Here is a 26215-nt window from a genome sequence, read left to right on the forward strand (position 1 = left end):
GATGAGATGCGCATAACAATCTCACGATATATACAACTGAAATGTTTCTATTGTCAACAACGGCATTTGAGGCACTTTAGAAGGTGAAGTGAGAAGTTTGATCATAAATGAGGTTTGAATAGAACAGTTTGAATAAAGAGTCGTCAGTGATTACAATGAAGAAAAAAGAATAAGATAATAAGCCATAACCAGGCCAGAGAGGATTTTAGTGCAAAGGAATCATTAACTGTAACGGTTTTAGTCTGATTATGCCATTTCTTAGGATTTTTTCAAAAGGGGGGGTGAAGGCTAACAGGTTAAATAATAAAAAAACAAATAAGATTGAAATGAATACCATGTGCTGCTTGGCCTGTCTACCCAGGCAGCGTAGGATCCATCTGATTTACGGTAACCCAGCTGTCGCTGATAACCTTAATGCAAAATAAGATAAAGAAAGAATATTGTGTTGTTTTCGTTTATTTCAAATCATAGTCAAATTCTTTATAATTGTTGTATCCTGCTGACCTGTTTTGATATGTTCAATGGCTTCATTACGACGGTCCATGCCAACATTATCCCACTGATTGGTGCTGTCCAGATAATGAGTGGCAATGAGAGGTAGAGTCATATAGATCATGTTCTGCTCTCCACATCCAACGGGCTGGACAATGAGCTGACCCATGAATTTTCCATTGATGGCCTGCTCAACTGTCTGAGAGATCTCTTGACCTGGAAGGATGAAAGAGGGAACGTAGTCTGAGAATTCAGTTTATCTTTGTTATGATGAGCTGAATTGATTGGTTTGCTATTGGTTGATCTCATGTGAATGAGAATTTGTCCTCCCTGTGGAATACAAGTTAGTTTGTTTAAAGATTACAAGGGCATATTCGTTTCAATGATGATCAGCACAGATACATAATTTACAATAAATACTGCAATATTCTTTTTTTTTTTTAAGTATTAATAGTCAAGAATTGTCCATTTTGATAACTTTAACATTCCCTATAAATATTGGATCTGGAAATCCTTTATGTGTAATACATTTCTAGTGTGTTCTAGTGTGGTCCTTCTATCTCCAGGTAAGAGGCTTGGGAAGAGAGCACTGAGGGCAGCACCTTCGCTGGGTAAATTCCCATGAGCCAGCACACTTAGTTCCTGAGTTTCTACACAGCAAAATCCCCAGTGTTAAATTAACACTCCTCAGTGTACATATGTGTCCACACTACAGGGTGTTAAAAGTAACACTTAAGAAGTGTTAAAGTTAATGAGATAATTAAGTGATTAATTAAGTTATGATTGACCATTAGTGATGAGAAACACAAGAACTACAACTGACTTCAGCCACAGCTTTAGATGCAATCAACTGAAGATAAAAGAAGACATTAAATCTCTGAAGATCTCAGCAGAGGAGGATTAAACAACTCCACAAACAGCATTACCAGCTTCACACATTACTAACCAGACTGACTTTATTTCTGTCAGACGTCTACAGAAGCTCTTACTGAGGTTTAGATGTTTATGATTTATTGCAAATAATAGTTTTGTTTGACGCCACCATTATGGTGATCAGTGTTGCTTTAGTTGGGGTCTTCACCCTTGACTTGTCAGTATTTTTTCTCTCTGTCTGCTGTTACTGTTTGTTACGGTGAGAACAGCAAGAGAAAATTTACGATGACAAGTTGATGACAGATGATGTTGGCTTGTTGTTGATGATAGCGTTGTTATCGTCATATGGTGCCTTATTTGCTGTTGTCCTGAGAGTCATGGATTATAGTAGCCTTGTGACTCTTCAGCAGGAGATCCAGCAGTGTTTTCATCAGATAAACTGATCAATGTTTAAAACATGTACACAAGTCTTGTTTTCCGGTTTAATAACACATCACACAATAAGCACCCCTAACTCCTGCGAGATTTACTCACACACAGACATCAAGAATCAGCCAAAGAATCTCAACAATGGTGACATGCTTCATGCCGCAATGCATTCTGGGTGCATCATGCAAAACTCATCCATGGCTCCCAGAATGCATTGCGGCATGAAGCATGTCACCATTGTTGAGATTCATAGGCTGATTCTTGATGTCTGTGTGTGAGATAATCTCGCAGGAGTTACAAGTGATTAGTGTAGAATCTGCTTTAAAACCTTATTCAGCTCTACTGATTAAAACCAATCTGGATCTTTCCTGGAATCACAGTAAAAACAAAGTTAATCAGTGATTTAAATCACTATACAATGATCATATTCTTATCACTGAGCAGCCAACGCATCTGATTGTGTTTACTCTTGCTTTTTTTTTGCCATAGCAAACTCAGATACAGCAGCCAGAGTTACACTAACATTAAAATGTCATCAAACTGCCCAATTAAAGAACACACTGATCACCATGATGGTGACATTAAAAATGTAATTTTCAATAAGAGCTTCTGTAGTTGTCTGACAGAAATAAAGTCAGTCTGGTTAGTGATGTGTGAAGCTGGTAATGCTGTTTGTGGAGTTGTTTAATCCTCCTCTGCTGAGATCTTCAGAGATTTAATGTCTTCTTTTATCTTAAGTTGATTTCATCTAAAGCTGTGGCTGAAGTCAGTTGTAGTTCTTGTGTTTCTCATCACTAATGGTCAATCATGACTTAATTAATCACTTAATTATCTCATTAACTTTAACACTTCTTAAGTGTTACTTTTAACACCCTGTAGTGTGGACACATATGTACACTGAGGAGTGTTAATTTAACACTGGGGATTTTGCTGTGTAGATGAGTTAGGCGGCTCACACATGAGTGAGCTTAATTTGTCATTAGGGACTCACAGAGATGATGAGTTATCAATCGCAGCAACGGAGGGTGGGCTTTTGCCTTCTGATTCTGATGACTTCACCTGGGCTTCCAACTTTGAGTGTGATAGCGCAGTATGAATCTGATGCTGAGTTTGCTGCCGTGCTTGCTAGATGATTGGTTCCTGGGGTCGGAGTGCGATGAGCAAATCACACACCGCTCCGGTTTCATTTTACACAAGGAAATCACAAAGACACAGAAGCCACCGTTTTGGAGCAGAACACACTTTGCTGATTCCTCCATCCTCACTACCCTCGATGGTGGAGCAGTGTGGGGGTACTTGTGCTATTGTGGTACATTTATGAAATGCCCAAGGCTCTCGTCCAAAGCCAGTAACTTAACCTCGTCTCTGACGGTGAGGGCTTACACTGCTGCTGGCCAGGCCACCTCCGCCCTGCATGCAATGGCCTTCCTGCAGGTATACCAGGCCAAAGCGTTGAAAGAACTGCACGTTGGTAGTCCCGACTCAGAACTGTTGCCGAAACTGCGATTGCAGGCAATGTACACATTGGTGGTCCAGGAGCGCCACCTGTGGCTAAACCTTGGCGAGATGAAGGATGCCGAGAAAATTTCTCAACGACTCCATCGCCCCAAGGCGGCCACTTCTGCGTTACTGTAGAAGACTCCGCTCAACAGTTCTCGCATTAAAGAAACATACATCAAACACATCCTGCCTTGGCGTGGCTTTGCTTCCAAGGAAGTCAGAACCCCAAGGTCCCAGGCCCTGTCAACAGACCAATTAGAATCCTCGTAAGGCTTTGAAGCAGCCCTGAGATGGAGAGGCTGCGGATCTGTTTACCCCCGTACTGCAGGCGAGCCTCACTCCCACCAGGAGTCACAAAAAGGTTTACAATGTCACAAAAAGAGGTCCTCTGTCCATGGGTCACATACATACACGCACACTCACTCATGGTGTTTTCTGCAGAAGGGAATCGCAAACCTTTTAACGAAGGACCAAGATATCCACCTGGCCGAGATGAAGAAGGGGTTATACAGCCCCTACTTCATCGTACCCAAGAATGGAGGTGGGTTAGAGTGTCGGTTCAACAACATATCGAACACGACATACGGTAACCCTCATAACCATGGAGAGAACGGAGACATGGTGTCCCTCCTAACACAACAAGATGTTACCTGAAGTGTGTATTGCTGTATATACCTGTATGTGGGGCGTGGCCTGGCATGCAAATTCCACATTTCACTGGCCTATTCTGATACTCTTAGAGTTGATTGGGGCTCCCATGGATGACCCCCCTAGTGTTGATTCCACGCCACGCTTACGTTCCCTCCTTTAGGGAATGAGGGATACCATAAGTAACCAAGAAGTTTTGTTCTAATCAGCTTCTACAGCGATATGTGTCAGGGCAGGGATAATATTTGTGAATGGTTTCTACTTCTGCGCACCACAGTTATGTAAAAGGCCTTCGAATACAGCTTTCGAAGGATGCAGCCTCTGAAATGGAACGCAGCTCATGTGAGGGAGAGTTCTGAGGGTCTAGCTAGAATATATTTCTAAAGGCATGCTACATTCCAGAATAGCCTTTCTAAACTGATTATAGACAATCAATACTGTGAAGGGCGATAAAGAAGTCCAGCGCAATGTGAGGCAGAGCTGTGAGGGCGCGATAGAGATTGTTTGAAGTCAAAACAAATGTTTGAAGTCATATTTCAAGATTAACACATATGAATTTGCAGGATTTGTAATCAATACAAAAAGGAAACGAGGGAACTATTACACCGAATTAAAATGCTTTATTAAGGTTGCGTTTACAAAACATACTCTGTCACTGGCCAATTTGAAAAACACTGACAGTTAAGTTTTTAATCATTTTCAAATGACTAATGTAAAACCATACTTTAAAACCAAGTCCCACAGTAAAATGTGTTAATGGGGATCAGAAGTGAAGGAAGCTAAAGTTTTCAGCAATCTGCTAAATTGATAGAAAACAGCAGCTTGAATTAAGATGGTAGATTAATGATACATAAAATGCACAACTGCAGCTTTTTGCAGATTTTCAAAGAATTTTCTTATAGCGTGGATATTGAAGATCAAATAAATGTAGTTTGAGCGACTGATGAAGTAGTTCTGGCAGACCATGGCGTGACAGCCAGCTCACAGCTGATCCGGAACTCCTCCCACTACGATTAATAAAGGCATAAATTAATCCGTACACTCACTTGCTTTAGTCTGTTGCACAGACATGCTTTAATCCAGCTTTCAGTTCACACACTTGCGCTTCAGTACAGACGTGTTAAGCTAGCTTCAGTCACTCGCACAGACACTTGTTAAGTCAGCTTTCAGACATGCTAAGACAGCTATTCGGTCACTAGTCTGTTGTACAGACACTCGTTTCTAGTTCGACGCGAGGCATTTTCTCAAGAGAGCTTTAAACGCTCTATTGCTCAGACATTTGCAGACAGCCCCCAAGTTAAATCGTTAAAACACTCATTCAGGAGGACAGCTTTCAAACAGATGTAAGATTTTTCCCCGCACAAATGTCATCGCTTTATATATCATTACAGTATGGCAATGGACTCTATGCTCATGAGCTTGCTGAAGTAATGTGAATGCAACAAGAACAAATTCAGTTGAGATCGGCCCTTCCAACATGAAGGAGTATGATACCAATACACAGTAAAATCCCCAGTGTTAAATTAACACTGCTCAGAGAACATATGGTCCCACTCTACAGAGTGTTAAAGTAACACTGAATCAGTGTTAAAGTTAATGAGATAATTAAGAGATTAATTAAGTGATGATTGACCATTAGTGATGACACCTGATGATAATGAGCAAAATCACTGAAGAAAAGAGAAAAAGAAAAACACAAGAACTACGACTGACTATAAAAAAGACATTACATCTCTGAAGATCTCACCAGAGGAGGATTAAACAACTCCACAAACAACATTACCAGCTTCACACATTACTAACCAGACTGACTTTATGTCTGTTATACGTCTATTGAGGTTTAGATGTTGATGTTTTATTGAAAAGAATAGTTTTGTTTGAAGATCGGTGTTTACTTTAGTTGGGCTCTTGACCCTTTGAGTTATTAACATAATTTTTCTCTGGCTGCTGTAACTGTTTTATATGGTGAGAACAGCAAGCAAAACTTGATGCTTGTTGTTTATGATACAGTTGTTATCATCATATAGTGCCTTATTTGCTGATCTTCTGAGAGTCATTGATTATAGTAGCCTTGTGACTCTACAGCAGGAGATCCAGCAGTGTTTTCATCAGATAAATTAAACAATTATCAAAACATTTATACATAAGTTTTATACTCAAGTTTAATAACACATCACACAATAAGCACGTCCAATTCCTGCTACTCACACACAGACATCAAGAATCAGCCTATGAAACTCAACAATGGTGACATGCCGCAATGCATTCTGGGTGCATTAAGCAAAACTCATATATGGCTCCAAGAATGCATTGCGGCATGAAGCATGTCACCATTGTTGAGATTCATAGGCAGATTATTGATGTCTGTGTGTGAGTACATCTCGCAGGAGTTAGAAGTGCTTAGTGTACAATCTTTATGAAAACGTATTCAGCTTTTCTGTTTAAAACTGTGCTGGCTCTTTTCTAGATCACAATAAAAAAAGTTAATAGTATATTGTTCATACTCAGTCATGAGATAAATTAATTCAATCACTACACAATGATCATATTCTTATCACTGAGCAGCCGACAGCATCTGATTGTGTTTACTCTTGCTTTTCTTGCCATAGCAAACTCAGTTACAGCAGCCAGAAAAACATTAACATTAAAAAGTCATCAAACTGCCCAACTAAAGAAAACACTGATCACCATGATGGTCACATTAAAAACTAACAGTTTTCTAAACAAAATAAAAAAAAAATTATGTTAATTCTCAATAAGAGCTTCTGTAGACGTATAACAGACATAAAGTCAGTCTGGATAGTAATGTGTGAAGCTGGTAATGCTGTTTGTGGAGTTGTTTAATCCTCCTCTGCTGAGATCTTCAGAGATTTAATGTCTTTTTTAAAATCAGTCGTAGTTCTTGTGTTTTTCTCTTTCCTTCAGTGATTTTGCTCATTATCATCAGGTGCTCATCACTAATGGTCAATCATAACTTAATTAATCTCTTAATTATCTCATTAACTTCAACACTGATTCAGTGTTACTTTAACACTCTGTAGTGTGGGACCATATGTGCTCTGAGCAGTGTTAATTTAACACTGGGGATTTTATTGTGTAAGGACATTAAGCATCCCATCACATCTGGCTATATTTCACACTCCATTCAACTGAATGTCTTCATAAAACTAAGCTAAGTTTTATTTTCATGCTCATTGCTTAAAGCTATTGGGTTATTGGTAACATGTGTACCTAAATTTCAGTAATATGCAGCTGCTAAGGCTCATCTTATCATTTTGACTTGCTGTTATCTGTCTTATTGGAAACATGCTTGTTTGCAAGGATTTTATGTTTATCATTGGAAACATGGAAACATTCTCTTTGTTTAAGGCTAAGCTGTTTTTAGGAAACATGCTGTTGCTTAAGGCTTTCTGGTTATCATTGGAATGATAACATGTTGGTTATTGGGAATATTAGCACATATACTCATTCCTTAAGGCTATCTAGTATTTATCGGTAACATGCTGCTTAAGGAATTTGTTTATTATATGAAACGTATTGTTGCTTAGGCTTTTGGTAATTGTATATTCTGTCCTAAGCTTATCGTCTATCAGCAACCTGCATATCTTTAAGCTTATTTAGTGCATCAGTACATGCTGTTGCCTTAGGGTGTACTCACACTATGCACGGTTACCTTTTACCGTGCCCAAACGCAATTGCTTTAAGAAAAAGTACAAAATTGTACCTTTTAAGGCACAAGTGGCCATCACTGGGGTGGGACCCTTAAGGGGGAGATTAATAATTAAGCATTATTTCTCCCTCTCATGGGGTCTATTCAACATTATATCTGATGTAACATGAGTTTAAGTATACCCTCACCAATTGCCTTACCATAGAACAGCATTCCCGATTATAAATTGAAATACACAATCTCCGTCAGCTGAGACAAAGCGTCTGCAAGTGACCATCAGCCTCGACTAGATTGGACTGAGAATCAGTGGAGAAAAGACCAGTCGAGGGGAGGTGCACAGACCAATGCTCCACTGATGGTTTGATTACAGCAGTTTATCTACCTTGGGAGCATAGTGGCCACTGATGGAGGGAAAGAGGCAGACGTCAACCACCGAATAGGGAAAGTGTCTGTAGTTTTCCAGAAAACACGTCCAATTGAATACGCTGACCATATATGCATCGACCAAGGTTAGGCTCTGCAATATCACCATCATCCTGATCACAATTACGCCAGCGAAACATGGAAACTAACAGAGAAAGGTGAAGTGGGACTCAACGAATCCCAGAAACTGTGACTGTGCAAAAGATGAGCCTCACTTTCCTACAATTGCACAAACATCAGCTTCCAAAGACAGTTATGAAGGGACCCCACAAGGAGGACGCAGAAAAGATCAAAGACATGGAGATAGATATTTCAAGAAGACCTGAGGAATGGTGTCCAAAGGAAAGATGTTGAGATGGATGGATTGAATACATTGGAGGATTCTTGTTACCCAATGTGCCCAAAGACCTTGTGATGATAAAGGTGAAATCTCTGAAGAGTAAAGAGCTGCTCTCTATAAATATCAAGGTGCGCCATCTCTTCCAACCATTCAGGGAGCCGAGCCCTGATCGATCTTAGAATCGAACATACTACGCCATTGTGTTGGGGGAATAGACAGATGTAATCAAATGGCTGTAGATAAAGGCTTCATCTCTCTTTAAAGAAAACATGCATACAAAACTTTCAAGAAATAATCATTAAACAATCATGAAAACACCTTTTTCCTTACCAGTAATTGAGATGTAGGTGTTAGCAGGTGTGTCTGGAACCCGATCAGCTGGTATTTCAGCTCTAACAACTATAGGTTTCTCCCCTGATCCGTTTGAGATGAGAAACAGAAGAACAGGAAGATGAAGAAAGAGTCGTGAGTCATGTGCTGATCAGATATTGTATGAGTATTGAGCAAGAAGAAGAGCAGTTGATTGAAATCTTGTTGGCTGGAACTATAATGATATTCGTGTCTGGATAGAAGTAAACTGACATTCAATGATTTTATGATGAAGTATAAAGTTTCCATGGTTGACAGTATATCTCACCATTCTTAACAGGATTGAGCTCCACATTCTGGATATGTAAAGGAACCAGCACACCCTCAGACTGAAAGAGAGAGAAAGAGAGTTAACTACTTCTGGTGCTCTAGTTTGTCTATTCAAAATATGACAAGCACCTATTAATCACTATATTAAGAAATGGCCAAATCCAATGAAAAGTGACAGAATTTCCATCAGACGTACCACCACCTTCAGGGTCTTTCTCACTCCATCAGTGTAGTGAGAATCATATGCTGAAGCTTTGACCTCAATCATGTGATTTCCCAGAGTCATGGGAATAATCACATACGAGACTGATATGCTGGAGTCTTTGTCAACGTTTACTGTTGTTCTGTATTTGCCTTTCTTACTGGCAGAGCTGCAAACATTTTCAGTCTCCTTAAACTCCACACGCACCTGAGAAAACAGAGAGCGAGACACAAATCACTTCAATATCTAGAGGAAACTTCCTCCAAAGTAAATCAAATATAAAAAAAGCAATGATCAGTATCCTACACTTTTCTTCAGTTTGAGTCACAACCAGCTTAAAAATTTAAATGAGTTTTAGAATCCATGTATCCTGTAAATGACTTGACTCAAGCAGAAATGATTATTATGATGCACAAAGTTATAATGTATATGTGCCGAGCAGCGAGGCCGAGGGACCGTGAGGGCGGGACGAGGCGGCGCTCATCAGGGAGGATGAGCACCAGCTGCGCGCCGCAGCGATCTCGGCCCTCGCGGAGGAGTGAGGGACTATAAAGGAGGAGCGACGACAGTGAGGGACGAGAGAGGACCAGGCCTGGAATTTGTGTTGTATTTTATTTATCTTTTGTTATATGTTCGCTGCAGTCGTCCGTGAGGGGCTGCAGCCTTTTATTTTCATTTGTGTTGTTTGTATGTAGGCGACAGTCGTCCGCGAGGGGCTGTCGCCGACATTTTATTTTGTGTTTGTTTAATTAAAGTTTGTTTGAACGTCCGCCGGTTCCCGCCTCCTTCTTCCCGTACAAACAAGCTTTACTACAGTGGTGCCGAAACCCGGGAGGAAGGAGGGACACGCTGTCGAAGAGCCCTCGCAGCTGAGGGGGATCGCGGTGCCGCGGAGTTCGGGCAGCGCGGAGGAGAGAAGTCCGCGAGCGGCTGCCCGAAGCGGTGGTGCTGGAGCGGATGAAGGTCGGTGGGACGGAGAGCTCGCTGCCGCGCCCCTGGGTCGAGGTGGGGTTGCTGCCGTCCGCGAGGGGGCGAAGGAGTCCCCAGCGCTTGCCCGGAGCCGAAGCCTGCTGCCGTCCGCCAGGTTGGGGAGGAGCAGGGAGCGCGGGACGGGGACTTGCTTCCGGCCGCCCTCAGAAGGAGGAGCCACCGCCGGCCGCCAGGGGGCGGAGGAGTGTCGAGCCGTCCAGTACCACCGCATGGCACCGCGAGGAAGAGCCTCTCGGCTAGCTGAGGACCGAGCGGCAGTGTGTCTGGGAACCGGACCAGAATTTTTTTTTTTTTTTTTTTCTCTCTCCACTCTCTCGTCTCTGTCGCTCCTCATGTTCCTCGCTCCGTTCTCTCACCTCGCTGTTCTTACCCCCAGGTCCCGCGGCCGCCGTGATCGGGCCCCCGGGGAGGGGGGGGGGGGGGGGGGTAGAGCGCAGGCTCGGGAGTACCCCCCGGCCTGCGAAGGCAGCGAGGCCGAGGGACCGTGAGGGTGGGACGAGGCGGCGCTCATCAGGGAGGATGAGCACCAGCTGCGCGCCGCAGCGATCTCGGCCCTCGCGGAGGAGTGAGGGACTATAAAGGAGGAGCGACGACAGTGAGGGACGAGAGAGGACCAGGCCTGGATTTTATGTTGTATTTTATTTATGTTTTGTTATATGTTCGCTGCAGTCGTCCGTGAGGGGCTGCAGCTTTTTATTTTCATTTGTGTTGTTTGTATGTAGGCGACAGTCGTCCGCGAGGGGCTGTCGCCGACATTTTATTTTGTGTTTGTTTAATTAAAGTTTGTTTGAACGTCCGCCGGTTCCCGCCTCCTTCTTCCCGTACAAACAAGCTTTACTACAGTATACCATAAATCTAAATGTATTTTTAATAACAGATCAGATCTACCTTCTGTGTCTTTGGGGTGTAGTTGTGAATAATGGCCTTGATTTCCAGTTGTTCACCGCGCACAGCTGAATAAGGGATCTTGAGGTCAATGAAAAGGTGTTTAAAAACGACAATCTCCTCAGGTTCTGCCACACAGATGCCTTTGAGGAGGAACACAGACAGACAGAAGGGTTTAAAGCAGCAGATTCTGGATGATGATGTTTTCAGATCATGTATCCTGTGTTTACAGCTTCATCTTACCAAGAGTTGGTGACAGACTGACAGCCAAGATCTGCCAGGTAGTAATGGAGTCTTTCAGGTACATCACTTTATCTGTGGATGGTGCTGGACTGGGATATGAGAAAAGGAGAAATGTTAAATTACTCTTCAAATGGTTGTTTACAAGCTAAAAAGCTTAATAGGGAAACCTAAAAGCATTATGTTTCACTAGGACAAGATTCAGGTGTTTTCAAATTATAAGCACATTAAATATAGAAAATAGAAAATTTGTATTCTGCACTCCTTTCCATTATTTTGAAACTGTGTCCCCACTCTAATATTTAGTCTTAACTCCTCACTGGTCTTAAACCTAGAACATAGTTAGTTTGCTAGTAGGTGTTCCCATTACTGGTTTCCTATTAACTTTCAGCTTTCCTTGCAGCTAAAAATAAACTAATTCTAGTGAGGATTAGTGCATAAAATGCATAATATAAAAAAAAGATCATTAAGAAACAATGCATGCTCTTTGTTTTGTAAGGCTTCATTTACAGCTTTTGTCTAATAGTCTCTTACAATACTCACCAATTCTCGCACAGATCAATCTCTTCCCAAAGCCAACTCTCAGGGAATTGGGTTCGTGACACAATCTCATCAGAGTCTGTATAAAAGTCGTCATCATCATCACCTGTTGTAACAGATAAAAACAATAGCACATCAGATAACGATAATCAAATACATTTTGTCATTATTCACTCTGATGACTATCCACTTTCATAAACAACTACTTTCCAAAGTACACAAGATTCAAAATACCAGTATCCGTCACTGCCACTGGACTCATGCAAGTTTGAGTTCGAGTTGGCTTCATAATGTGCTGATTGAGTGTTGACTGTGTCAAATTTATCTTAATGAAACCAGAAAACTAAAATCTTACAGATTAGCCTCTGAAGAGAACCAAGACATTGTAGTTTTAGATCATTTAAATGCGTAATACATGAAAAATAACCACCAAACACAGATGGATAATAATATTATTGTCTTCTGTACATCTGCTTTATAGCTGAAATGTAAGTTGTAAATGTAATTTTCCAGTTTATTACTGTGATGCTGATTGTATAAAGCACTATTGAATTGACTTAAAGGTGCAGTGTGTAGTATTTATGAGGATCTACTGACAGAAATGCAATATAATATACATAACTATGTTTTCAGTGGTGTATAAAGTGGTGTATATATATGTTTTTATGACCTTAGAATGAGCCATTTCTATCTACACACACCGTGGGTCCCCTTATAGTGAATGTTTCATACAGTAGCCCTAAACAGACAAACTGCTCTACAGAGCGCTAGCTACTCTCTGTTGTCTCAGAAGACAACATCTTTGTCCTGTGTTAGCCACCATAGCTTCTCTATGTGCGAAAGGGAGGGGTGAGTGGTGTGCGGTTGCAATTAGCAACCTCACCACTAGATACCGCCAAAATGTACACAGTGCACCTTTAAATGTGAACTTAAATGGACATTATAGTTGTGAAAGTGCCACTTACAGTTTAGGGAACATCATGAAAACACTGTAAAGTAGGGATGTCCCGATCCGATCATGTGATCGGAAATCGGGCCAGATCACGTGGTTTGAGACTCAATCGGAATCAGACGTTACCTCCCGATCAGGACTCGTATATATTGTATATATGTACAGGGCTGGATTAACATAAGGGCTAGCTGGGGCTGAAGCCCCAGGGCCCGAGCACAGAGGGGGCCCGTGATTGGCCGAGGAAATGATTGACAGTCGATCGGGAGAACCTAAACTTTTCCTGGAGCACCGCTCGCCAAACCCCACCACGACCCCACATATTAAGCGCGAGCGCATCCAACAGACTCGAAGCACGAGAGCAGCTGGATCGTCTCACACACATCGCTGACGAACTCGTTCGGCGATTTTGCCGCTCTATTGAAGTGATAACGAGTTACGAGCACCAGGCAGTTGCTTTATCCATTTGAATTTGATACAAGCGCAACATATTGTGTACAGTAAAGGCTCTGTGGAGAAACTAGCTGAACAAGACTGAATAGCTCCGACCATGTAAACTGAAATGTTGAGGTAAACTAGGCTGCCTACACGATGACCGTAGAAAAATATGAGGTCTGGACCTCTGTATTTTGACGAGGTGTACATAATACATTAGTCATTTAGTAGACACTTTTATCCAAAGTGACTTACAAATGAGAGCAATAGAAGCAACGTCTCGGTTACGGATGTAACCCTCGTTCCCTGAGGAGGGAACGGAGACGTAACGTTAGTGACTAACGAATGGGGGTTTCGCTTAGAAGCCTATCAACTTCGAGTTTTGAGAAAACGCCCAATGGCGTGCCAATGCCATGGGGCATGCGGAATTTGCATACGTAGCTCCGTCTCAAAGCGTGAGTATATAAGGAAGTACGAGGCAATATCGCATTATGTTACCAGGCAACACAGCTCGATGTGGCAAGGGGACGTTACGTCTCCGTTCCCTCCTCAGGGAACGAGGGTTACATCCGTAACCGAGACGTTCCCTTTCGTTCAGTCACGACGACGTAACGTTAGTGACTAACGAATGGGGGTCCCAATATAATCCCGCCACTCAGCTGTCTTCCAGTGCCCTGCGTAAGTGTGAGTACCCTGTCGTAAGACTAGTACGGACGAAGGACTCCCACTTAACACAGGAATACCAAGGTACACTGGGAAGCATATCCCAGTGAGGGAATGCCAAAGATGCCTACCCGTGGGGAGGACTTAAGAGACACATATGACCCGGAGAGGGTTGCATATGGAAGATCTCTAGGGTACCAGCCGAAGGTGGATTTTTAACCCTAGGGGTGGCGGGGACACGCCAAGGGAAGAAACGCGCTCACTGCGGAGACTTACGGTGAAATACACATGTGGGGGTCGCCAGAGGGAACCATGCACATGGGGCACCTGGCCGGACATGAGGGTCTGGGCTCGAAAGGGCAGACTGACCTGATGTCGGCGTCGACAGTGCTGGAGGAGCTCAGGGCTCTCGGGGAACTCACCTGAGGAAATATCGCACGTATCCAGTCCGTGGAGTGGAGTGGCGAGCAAGCGAAGACACCTGAACCTGGTCCATCACCGGCCCCTCGGGGGGGCGAGTACATAGTCGGACACTGGCTCCACTCGGAGATTATAGAATCTGGCGAATGTGTTGGGTGTCGCCCAGCCTGCAGCTCTGCAGATGTCTGCTAGCGAGGCGCCATGCGCTAGAGCCCAAGAGGAGGCCACACTCCGGGTGGAGTGTGCCCTCACACCAAGGGGACATGGTCGGCCTTGCTGCTGGTAAGCCAAAGCAATGGTGTCCACTATCCAGTGAGACAGCCTTTGCTTTGAGAGAGCACTTCCCTTCCGCTCTCCACCATAACAGACAAAGAGCTGGTCTGAGGTCCTGAAACACTGCGTCATGTCTACGTAGGCGCGAAGGGCGCGTACTGGACAGAGCAATGCCAAGGCTGGGTCTGCCTCCTCCAAAGGCAGCGCTTGCAGGTTCACCACCTGGTCCTTGAACGGAGTGGTGGGAACCTTGGGCACATATCCAGGCCGGGGTCTCAGGATCACGTGAGAGTTAGCCGGCCCGAACTCCAGGCACGCTTCGTCAACCGAAAATGCCTGCAGGTCCCCGACCCTCTTGACAGAGGCCAATGCGGTCAGCAGAGCCGTCTTCATAGACAGAAACTTAATATCAACCGACCGCAAAGGCTCAAAGGGAGGTCTCTGCAGAGCAGTTAACACTACTGCGAGGTCCCAAGAGGGTACGAGAGGGGAGCGAGGAGGATTCAGTCTCCTAGCTCCCCTCAGGAACCTGATGACCAGGTCGTGCTGACTTACCTTTTTGTTCTCCAAGAGATCGTGGTGGGCAGATATTGCGGCCACATATACCTTGAGGGTGGAGGGAGACAGCCTTCGCTCCAGCCCCTCTTGGAGAAACTCAAGCACGGACCCGATCGGGCATTTCCAGGGGTCTTCTTGGCGGGAAGAGCACCAGGTGACGAAGAGGTTCCACTTCAACGCATGGGCATGCCGAGTGGACTCTGCCCTAGCGGAAGTGATGATGGCGACCACAGTAGGTGGTAGGCCACTCAAACCTGCCGCGTCCCGTCTAGGAGCCACACGTGGAGGTTCCAGAGGTCGGGACGTGGGTGCCAATGGGTGCCCCGTCTCTGAGTAAGGAGGTCCGGTCTCAGAGGAATAGGCCAGGGAGGGGCTGTCGCAAGGAGTATGAGTTCGGGGAACCAGGTCCGGCCGTGCCAGTACGGGGCGACCAAAAGGACCTGCTCCTTGTCCTCCCTGATCTTGCACAGAAGCTGTGCGAGTAGGCTCACTGGGGGGAACGCATATTTGGGTAGGCCCCGCGGCCAGCTGTGCGCCAGTGCATCCGTGCCGAGCGTGCCCTCGGTCAGGGAATAATACAGGCTGCAGTGGGAAGAGTCGTGGGAGGCAAACAGGTCTACCTGTGCGTCGCCGAACTGTTCCCAAATCAGCTGAACCGTCCGGGGATGGAGTCTCCATTCTCCCGGGAGAGGCTGAAACCGCGAGAGCTCGTCGGCTGCGTGGTTCAGGACTCCCGGAATATGGACAGCACGAAGGGACCTCAGGCGCTTCTGACTCCATAGGATGAGATGGCGGGCGAGTTGAGACATGCGGCGGGAGCGTAGACCGCCCTGGTGGTTGATGTACGCTACTACGGCCGTGTTGTCTGTCCGGACAAGCACATGTTGGCCCTTCAGCAACGCTCGGAAGCGGTGCAGGGCGAACCGTACTGCCAGCAACTCGAGGCAATTGACATGCAGGAGGCGCTGGGGTCCTGTCCAGGAGCCCGCGGCTGCTTGTCCATTGCACATGGCACCCCAGCCCGTGGCAGAGGCATCCGTCGATACGACAACATGCCTGGAAACTCGTTCTAAGGGCACACCGGCCCGTAGAAAGCTGAGGTTCGACCACGGGGTGAGTGTCTGTAGGCAGGCCCGAGTGACTTGGACCCGGAGCGTGCCAGACTGCCATGCCCATCTCGGGACTCGATCGCGAAGCCAGTGCTGAAGCGGTCTCATATGAAGCAATCCGAGCGGCGTTACCGCGGCTGCAGATGCCATATGCCCCAGGAGCCTCTGAAATAGTTTCAGTGGAACCGCATTCTTGCTCTCGATTTGTCGGAGGCAAGTCAGCAGAGACTGCGCGCGCTCGCTCGAAAGCTGCGCGTACATGGCGACCGAGTCGATCTCCATACCGAGAAAAGAGATCCTCTGCACGGGGCAGAGTTTGCTCTTCTCCCAGTTGACCCGAAGGCCCAGACGGGTTAAGTGGTGGAGAACCAGATCTCTGTGTCCGCAAACCTGCTCTCGAGAGTGGCCTAGTATGAGCCAGTCGTCGAGGTAGTTCAGGATGCGGACCCCGTGCTGCCAAAGGGGCGCAAGGGCTGCCTCGGCGATCTTCGTGAAGACGCGAGGGGACAGAGATAACCCGAATGGGAGAACTGCGTACTGGTATGCCCGCCCCTCGAAAGCAAACCGTAGGAACGGTCTGTGTCGAGGAAGGATGGAGACATGGAAGTAGGCGTCCTTCAGGTCGATCGCTGCAAACCAATCGTACGGACGAACGCATTCGAAAAGGCGTTTCGCAGTCAACATCTTGAACGGAAGCCGGTGAAGGGATCGGTTCAAGATGCGAAGGTCCAGGATTGGCCGTAACCCACCGGTTTTCTTGGGTACAATGAAGTAGGGGCTGTAGAACCCCGACCTCATTTCGGCTGGAGGGACAGGCTCGATCGCACCCTTCGCCAGTAGAGTGGCAATCTCCGCACGCATGACGGGGGCATGGGCCCCGGTCATGGTATAGCGGACTCCCCTGTAACGGGGAGGAGCCTGCGCGAACTGAATCGCGTAGCCGAGCCTGATGGTCCGGGCAACCCAGCGGGACAGCCCCGGAAGCCGAAGCCAGGCTTCCAGAGACTGCACCAACGGGGTCATACGGACGACAGACGTACCCTGGGTGGGGCAGTGAGGCAGCGTTACCGGCGCGGACAGGGGAGGCTGTTGGGCGTCCCCGGGTCGGAGCACGGTTAACGGCTGCGCCCTGACAGAGGAGACCAGGGAAGGACTCGCGTTCCACTGGGGTCTGCTCTGCCAGGGGGCTGGCGACAGAGAGGGACGAGAGTGGCGAGACCCGAGGGTGGTGCGCACTGCCGTCACCGATCTCTGGGGGCTCAGGGATTGGGTTGTCAGTTCTTTCTTTAACCACATTAGGGTGCTGCTGACCCGGGGGCCAGCAGCTGAACAAAAGATTCTCCCCCGGCCCTCCACCGGGGGAAGGAGCGGCCCTGCCGCCGTCTCGTGGAAAGAACTGCCCATCCCTGAGCCGTCCGCATCAGGAGCGCCGCTTAGCCTGGCGTTTCTTCGCGGGCTGCGGGGCTGGAGCGGACTGGGACGCCTTCCTGCGGCTGCCTCTGCGCGGCCCGGGTGGAGGCAGCTGCTTGGGTGGCGCAGAGGCGGAGGAAGCCGCGGGAGGGCGTCCTCGGCGGCGAGCAGGCTGAGGCACCTGCGCGGGCGGTGGGGTGGAGGCAGCAGCTGACCGCCGGGGCAGGATGTACTTTATAGCCTCAGTCTGCTTCTGAGCGGCCGAGAACTGTTGGGCGAAGCTCTCGACCGCTCCGCCGAATAGCCCATCCTGTGATATGGGGGCGCTGAGGAAACGTGTTCGCTCAGCGTCGCGCATATCAGACAGGGTGAGCCATAAGTGTCTCTCCTGGACCACATTTGTGGACATCACCTGACCCAGGGAGCGTGCGGTCACCTTCGTCGCCCGGAGAGCGAGGTCGGTGGCGGCACGCAACTCATTGCTGAGTCCTGGATCAGCCCCTCTCTCGTGCATATCGCACAGCAACTTGGCTTGGTAAGCCTGAAGAGTTGCCATGGTATGCAAAGAAGCGGCGGCCTGCCCCGCAGCTCTATAGGATCTCGCCACCAGGGATGACGAAAACCTACAGGCCTTGGAGGGGTGCTTTGGGTCACCACGCCAGGACGAAGCGCTCTGTGGACACAGTTGCATCGCAACAGAACGTTCGACTGGGGGGACCCCAGTGTACCCATGAGCCGCGGCTCCATCGAGAGAGGTAAAGGCGGAAGAGGCCGCCAAACGTTCACGGGAAGACAACGGGGCCTTCCAGGAACGCGCGACCTCTTCATGCACCTCGGGGAAGAAAGGTATTGGAGGAGCGGCCGGACGGGTGTCCGGACGCGCCGCCCCCAAAAACCAATCATCCAACCGCGAACGCTCGGGCTGAGGCGGAGGGTTTCACTCCAGTCCAAGCGCTGCGGCGGCCCGAGACAGCATGGCTGTCAATTCTGGGTCCGACTCGGGCAATGCTGGCACACCCGAAGGTGGCAGCACAGCCGAATCATCATCCTCAGATGACTCCAGCCCACCTTGTGATGCGGCGATAGACATCACCTCCTCCTCCGCCGCGCCAAACGCCACAGTCGGGACAGCAGGAGCCGGCCCCGATGTAGACGCCTGAGCGCGGACCGGGTCAAGTGCCTGAGAGGGGGGTGTGGGCCGAGGAACTAGCGTCGGAGCTTTGTTCCACACCGTCACCCTCAGATCACCCTGGTCACCAGCCAAAGTGCCGCCTCCAGAGGAGACCGCAGATTGGGGGGTGGCGGAGGGGACTCTCGTTCCGGCATCAGCACGGAATTCATGGAGTCTTGATCGAAGCACTGAGATGGCCAGGTTCCCGCAGAGAGAACATGAGTCATCCACGAGCGCTGCCTGAGCGTGCTGAAAGTCCAAACACGTCACACAGCGCTCGTGCCCGTCGAAAGAAAAAAGTGATCTACCGCACCCAGAAGTGCACGGACGAAACATCCTGAAAAGGACGTGTCACGTGCAAGCTCTTTTTGTGAGAGGAAACTTTGCAGTCGATGCCGAAGCGCCCAGGGAAACACACACCAGCTGGATGCAGACCACTGCACAGATCAGCAGGCAGGAAGTATGCGATCACTGGAACGCGCCGTCACACCAACACCGACTGGAAAGCTGCTCGTCTCGAAGAAGCTGACAGAGTCTCAGAAGGCTGTAGGAGTGAAGAGGTAGGTACTCTTGGCTCCGAAAGCAGAAACATAATGCGATATTGCCTCGTACTTCCTTATATACTCACGCTGTGAGGCGGAGCTACGTATGCAAATTCCGCATGCCCCATGGCATTGGCACGCCATTGGGCGTTTTCTCAAAACTCGAAGTTGATAGGCTTCTAAGCGAAACCCCCATTCGTTAGTCACTAACGTTACGTCGTAGTGACTGAACGAAAGGGAACTAGAACAGTCAAGGGCAACAAAGTGTTAATATGTGTTAAATGTAATAAATGTTGCGAAATAATTGCCTAATAGAGTATTAACACTACTTTAGTGCTGCAAGGATATCTTCTTATCTGATATGCCCTGCCTGCGGTCTGTCACCGTCACCGCTCATCAATATCAAAATATTTAAGATGAACAATCAAATTAAAGTATGCAGGCTTTATATGCAGAAGCTGCTGTGCGAGTAACACAACGCTTCAGTAAACGGTGATGCAAGTAGCCAAACTAAACATTTCATATTTGACAGCTGTTTTAATATATCAAATGTTAAAGGGTTAGTTCACCCAAAAATGAAAATTCTGTCATTAATTACTTACCCTCATGTCGTTCGACACCCGTAAGACCTCCGTTCATCTTCGGAACAGAAATGAAGATATTTTAGTTGAAATCTGATGGCTCTGAAAGGCCTCCATTGGCACAATGGCACTTTACACTCTCAAGAACCTTAAAAGGTACTAAAGACGTCGTTACAAAGTCCATCTCACTTCAATGGTTCTAAAATAACGTTATGAATCGGCGAGAACAGTTTTTGTGCGCAAAAAAACCCTAAATAACGACTTACATAGTGATGACGATTTCAAAACAAGGCATCATGAAGCTTCGAAGCGTTATGAATCAGCGAGTCAAATCAGCGGTATGAATCGCCAAATTTTAGCAGTTTGACGGTTTGACACGCGATCCGAATCATGATTCGGCTCACTGATTCATAACGCTTCGAAGCTTCATGATGCCGTGTTTTGAAATCGTCATCACTATGTAAGTCGTTATTTAGGGTTTTTTTGCGCACAAAAACTATTCTCGCCGATTCATAAAGTTATTTTAGAACCACTGTAATGAGATGGACTTTGTAACGACGTCTTTAGTACCTTTTAAGGGTGTTGAGAGTGAACCGTGCCATTGTGCCAATGGAGGCCTTTCAGAGCCATCAGATTTCAACTAAAATATCTTCATTTCTGTTTTGAAGATGAACGGAGGTCTTACGGGTGTTGAACGACATGAGGGTAAGTAATTAATGACAGAATTTTCATTTTTGGGTGAACTAACCCTTTAAACAATGAAAAGACCATCAGCCAGAGCTCAGCTTTAGGAGGGGAAGAGTCAGGGCAAGAGAAAGAAAAAAGAAAGAGTGATGTAAATTAGGAGGCTTATAGAAATGAGAGAATGATGAAAAAAGGAGAGAGGAGGTATGACAGATAATCTACTGCCCACTAACATATAGAAGTATATACTTATATTATAGAAGTATCGGATCGGGACTCGGTATCGGTAGATACTCAAAATCAAATGACTCGGACTCGGACTCGGACTCGAGGGCAAGAAAACCTGATTGGGACATCCCTAAAAGCCTTCACATTTTGACACAGAGCACTGCACGAGATGGTGGAGCTATCTAGAAGCTTAAGATATTGCAATAACCTTAACTAGTTTATACTTACTGCGAGCCAGAATCATCTCCTCTTCTTCAGCCTTCGTGTTTTTGCGGGTTTTCATCTCATTGCAGCAGTGGAGGAAGGCCTTGACACACTCTGGCCCGTCTATGATGTAGGTGGCTCTTCGTTCACAGGTGTAGCTGAGTTTATTATCCCTCATCCCATCAACGCAGCACTGCTTCAGTTCACTAGAGTATTTACCAGCTGAGACAATATAAGATAGTGTAGAACAATGAGAGGTAAAATGAAGTTCCCTAAAATATAAACCTTGAACTAAATGTGAAGGGCTCTGGATCTTTAGCCCAGTAAAAAAGCTCAGAAGATCTTTTCTGCAAGAGTAAAATCAGAGTAAAGTCCAGTTCCTCACCCAGTGTACTAGTGATCTGCAGGAGACTCTCAGCCCTTCGTTTTCTCTTTGCAGGGACAAGACACTCAGGCACTAGAGGACAATTTATTTTAATGAATTAGCATATTGTAAAAAAATATGTTAAAGAAACCAAGAGCAGCAAGATCTGTTTTGTGAACCTACTCAAATATAGATATTCCAAAAAAACAGGGAACCAAAGAACTCAATAGAAAAGTCATGGTACAACATTCAAGATTCAGTGAGTAAAACTGTACAATACGAGAAATAAAAAAAAAATAAAAAAAAACCTATTCTGGTGTTGGTTCCTCCTGCAGTGCTGGACTCAAACATCAGTCCTGCATCACTGAAAACCCCCATACTGTCACTTCCACCTCCTGCCGTACAGCCGGTGTCATGTTTCTCTATGACATCCCAGATCTAGAGATGCAAAAAAGATGCCAATTACAAGTGTTTTAAATTAGAGCTGATTGTGCCATGATGTCTGAGGAACATCCTTTACCTGAGTCTGAGTGAGTCTGTTCTTGTTAAGGACTTGCACAGCCTTGTCAACCACCACCAGCCCAACTCTAGCTCCAGGATCTCCAGTGATCTTCAGAGTGACTTCATCTCCTGTGCCATAGTAATTCATCTTGTCCTTCACCTGAAGCTTGAGCTGTTAAAAGGAGAGACACTGATTCATATCTAGTTGATCAGCACATCAGCCATTTCTTGTGATGGTTGACCCACCGTTCCCATGCAGGTGTCCTTCACGTCGACCCAGACTGAATCAGACACCACCTCAGACGAGCCCACATGATAATAAGCCACGAAGCGGAAGGACGGCACCATGTCTTTGGTTACAGGTAGAGACAAAGTCACTAGAGATTGTCCTCTCCTCTTAAACCGGTCTGTTTGAACTATCTGACCTTTACTCAAGATCTGAAAATGAGGCAGATGAAAGACACTAAATACATTTTTGAAAACATTTTCACTGCTTGAATCATAAGATTATAATGATTAATTGAATTAAAAAAATGAGCCAGACAAGTAAAAAAGATGTAAGCACTTTGTATGTTTTCAAACACAACCTGTGATAGTAATCAAATACTGATGTAATTGATGTATTGCTGGTACAGATGAATAACAAATAACCATAATCTTTACCATATATGTGTAATCTTGATCTTTGACTCCTGGACTTTGTCCAGTGTTCAGATTGACTTTCATTTGATCACCGATCTGAAGCTCTGCAGCATCAATGCCGATGTGAAGGTAGTTCTTGGAGCCCCCTTTGGGAACATAAGCCTTAGCCGCCATCGTCTTCACTGCCTGCTGTACATCTCCTAATTGTGGATCTTTAGTCTTTGCCTGAAATAAATAAATAAATAAATAAATAAATAAATAAATAAATAAATAAATAAATAAATAAATAAATAAATAAATAAATAAATAAATAAATAAATAAATAAATAAATAAATAAATAAATAAATAAATAAATAAATAAATAAATAAATAAATAAATAAATAAATAAATATATATATTCCTGCTGATTCACAACAACTACAAATAACTATAAACAAACTACATTTATCCTATGCCTTACAGTGATCTGCAGTGAGGAAGATCCTCCTGGTGTGTTGACGGTTACTTTTGCAATGCCATTGGCTCTTGTGTGACCTTTGACCCCTCCAGGAAAGACCTCCACTAGCACATTTTCAGCAGGAGTCTGGTCAGGATTTGTTACATAGACCTTTTTATAAAACCAAGACAAAAAAACATCAGCCACCATCATGTCTATTAATATATTGTTAAAATTGTTCCTAAGTTCCTATAACCCTTCAGGTTTGTAAAGTAACATTTCTATACCGAGACATCGAAGGGCATTCCAGGTTTGAAGAATTGTGGTGTTTTTTTGAAGTGGATGGTGTACGGTGACGTCACAATCTGAATGCCTCTCCTTTCTGCTTCCACCATTTCACTGCCTGAAACAAACACACAGACAATTAGCTCTCATAAACAATCACATACATATGTACTGTCTCTGTTGAGTCTTACCACTTTCTGTTAAAAGACTGACTGAGACATAGATTGATAGTCCAACCAGCTGGTTCATGTCTCTAAAGGTCTCGGTGATCATCTCCCTGGTCAGTTCTGCAGTACCTTCTCCTTTCATTATCTATTCATATATGAGAAAGACAACAACATCAGTCTAGACTCTAGAAGATGAGGTAAAAATCTTTTTTTTTTTTAATTGTCCTGTAGGTGCGGAGAAATGAGATTGATTCCAACTTGTAGACAGTTTTCTCTCACCGGAACCTTTTGAAGAGAGGTAGGAATACTTATTTTCTTCTCACCGTCCATCACACCAAACACCACAAACGCATTTCCTTCCACCTCCTGTCCAAACAGGTACCTATAAAAGAACGTACAATTTCTGTTGTACAAACTGAACAGTGACGATGACTGTGCTAGATCCACATCCAGTTTCAGCACAATATATTTCAGTCATATTAAACAATACTGTATATCTCATCCTCAAGTCTCCTTCATTGACGCTGGTCCCACCCAGCTCAATCTTTAGTTGCTGCTAATGATACACCCACCCAGCCACTCTCTCCCACCTCCTCGTCCCCCCACTCTTTTAATAAAACATACATTCGTCCCCCGCACTTTTACCGGGTCGCACCGGTCCTAGTCAACCTGCTCCGTGCGGGATTCGAACCGACGTCTAGTCGCACCGCTCTTACTGGCCTACGTCTTCACACATCTTTGGATCGTGAGAGAATCGTGGGATTCAATCCAGGATCTTCTTGCTGTGAGGAGACAGTGTTTCCCACTGAGACACTGGTGCTGCCCTTAATCACAGACATAAGACACACTTTGACTATTTCTGTCAGACGTCTACAGAAGCTCTTACTGAGAATTAACAGAGCTTTAGATGTTGATATTTATGTTTCATTTGAAGTCACCATTGTGGTGGGAAGTGTTTGCACACCTGAAGTCACTTTATCTTTGCTTTCTCAGCCATAACTATTGTGTTTCTCACACACACAGTTATAACTAGGGTTGGGAATCGTGAGAAATTTTCCGGTTCCGGTTCCGGTTCCGGTTCCGCCTAACGATTCCGGTTCCGATTCCGGTTCCATTAAAATTATTAAACAAATAGTGGTAAAGGAAAAAGGCACAATACGCTACTCAAACAATCCATTTTGTGTTTATTACTTGCTCTAAAATTTATTTACAGGTTGGAAATGTCAAAAAAGTCCTGTACTGTACATATATTACAGTATTAATTAAGCCATTCTTGCAACACATTTTTTTTCAAATGAACACCTCTGAAATTGTCTTATTACATTTTATCTCTCTGTCTCTGAATAAAACCAAGTTATAAATTATATTTATTAGTTATATTTATTAATTAGTTATATATTAATTTAATAGTAATTCAGTTTTTCAGTGAACTTGTAAATAATAAATTGCAATTCAGCATTACAAAGGTAGCCTAATTGTGCCTAAACGCTTACCTAAACCATGGTGACTCAACGGTTGACAAATATATATATATATATATATATATATATAGGCCTTTCACTATAAATCTGGTATAAGCCCTGTGGCACTCTGTGCTGTAGCAAATGTTTTGTCAAATTGCTAGTGCAGGCTCCTTTGCATGTTATTAACTTTTCACGTGTTACATTTTGCTTCATTATCATTCATTCTTTGGAAATGAATCCATACTTGTGACTTTCTCTTCGCTATGCTGGTGGTCAACGAGAAAATATCTGACGCAAAACCGTAAATGTGTAGCGCGAGGGCTTTCAGTGCTGAACTGCGTTGCCCTCCTGGAAGCGGCAGGCAAGGTAATTAATATTCATGATGAGGTGAGCCAGGGTTGCCAGGTTTTCACAACAAAACCCGCACAATTGCACAATCGTTTCAACCCGCGGACATGAAACACAGCCCGCGGCAACAGTGGAAAACGGGAAAGCGGGAAAATCACGGAGTTGGCAACACTGGCTGTCACTCGCTATGAAAGGATACGCTTCCAGCGCTTCGCACACACATTGCACCAGAACCGTTTTCGGAACCGAAACTTAGGAATTTCGCGCGGTTCTGGTATTTTTCAAAAATCAGTTTCGGTTCTGCATAAGAACCGGTTCTCGGTTCCCAACCCTAGTTATAACATCCAAAGAAAAACAAACACAAATACGGGGACCAAGAGACCAACTAAAGCAAACGCTTCCCACCACAATGGTGACTTCAACCATAAACATCAACATCTAAAGCTCTGTTAATTCTCAGTAAGAGCTTCTGTAGACGTCTGACAGAAATAGTCAAAGTGTGTCTTATGTCTGTGATTAAGGGCAGCACCAGTGTCTCAGTGGGAAACACTGTCTCCTCACAGCAAGAAGATCCTGGATTGAATCCCACGATTCTCTCACCATCCAAAGATGTGTGAATTACAGATACTAAGTTGTCTAAAGTGTCTAAAGGTGTGAGCTAAGTGTCTTTTATTTTCATGATTTCTGGACAAACACACACTGTCTGTGAGTTGCTTTGCAATTACAAATGGAAAATATGTCCACAATGAGCACATTTGAACTAGTTTTTAACCTTGAGGTTCCATGAACGTCTATATCGGACGTGCAGAAAAAGTCAAAAACAGACGTCATAAAAACTTTCATTCTGGCTCCTCAGTGGACGTCTTTTCAACATACACCTCTTGGGGCAAAGACATTGAAAAGACGTCT

At 45.2% G+C, this 26215-nt stretch overlaps 1 protein-coding gene across 1 annotated transcript in view; it reads right to left on the bottom strand.

Annotated features, from left to right (window-relative positions):
* Positions 1 to 26215, bottom strand: part of LOC307122956 (complement C3-like) — a 70575-nt gene that overhangs the window by 24419 nt on the left and 19941 nt on the right. Inside the window, exons 9-26 of the mRNA XM_079811301.1 lie at positions 23775 to 23877; positions 23520 to 23640; positions 23331 to 23446; positions 23068 to 23214; positions 22627 to 22830; positions 22210 to 22401; positions 21983 to 22135; positions 21771 to 21900; positions 21484 to 21555; positions 21123 to 21320; positions 11875 to 11977; positions 11335 to 11423; positions 11095 to 11234; positions 9211 to 9423; positions 9013 to 9073; positions 8706 to 8789; positions 505 to 708; positions 335 to 410 (exon numbers count right to left, since the gene is read on the bottom strand). Of these exons, the coding sequence (XP_079667427.1) occupies positions 335 to 410; positions 505 to 708; positions 8706 to 8789; positions 9013 to 9073; positions 9211 to 9423; positions 11095 to 11234; positions 11335 to 11423; positions 11875 to 11977; positions 21123 to 21320; positions 21484 to 21555; positions 21771 to 21900; positions 21983 to 22135; positions 22210 to 22401; positions 22627 to 22830; positions 23068 to 23214; positions 23331 to 23446; positions 23520 to 23640; positions 23775 to 23877 (2406 nt within the window). The remainder of the gene's footprint in view (positions 1 to 334; positions 411 to 504; positions 709 to 8705; positions 8790 to 9012; positions 9074 to 9210; positions 9424 to 11094; positions 11235 to 11334; positions 11424 to 11874; positions 11978 to 21122; positions 21321 to 21483; positions 21556 to 21770; positions 21901 to 21982; positions 22136 to 22209; positions 22402 to 22626; positions 22831 to 23067; positions 23215 to 23330; positions 23447 to 23519; positions 23641 to 23774; positions 23878 to 26215) is intronic.

Source organism: Gobio gobio (genome assembly GCF_949357685.1).
Source record: "Gobio gobio genome assembly, chromosome: 3".
In the NCBI taxonomy this organism is placed as follows: domain Eukaryota; kingdom Metazoa; phylum Chordata; class Actinopteri; order Cypriniformes; family Gobionidae; genus Gobio; species Gobio gobio.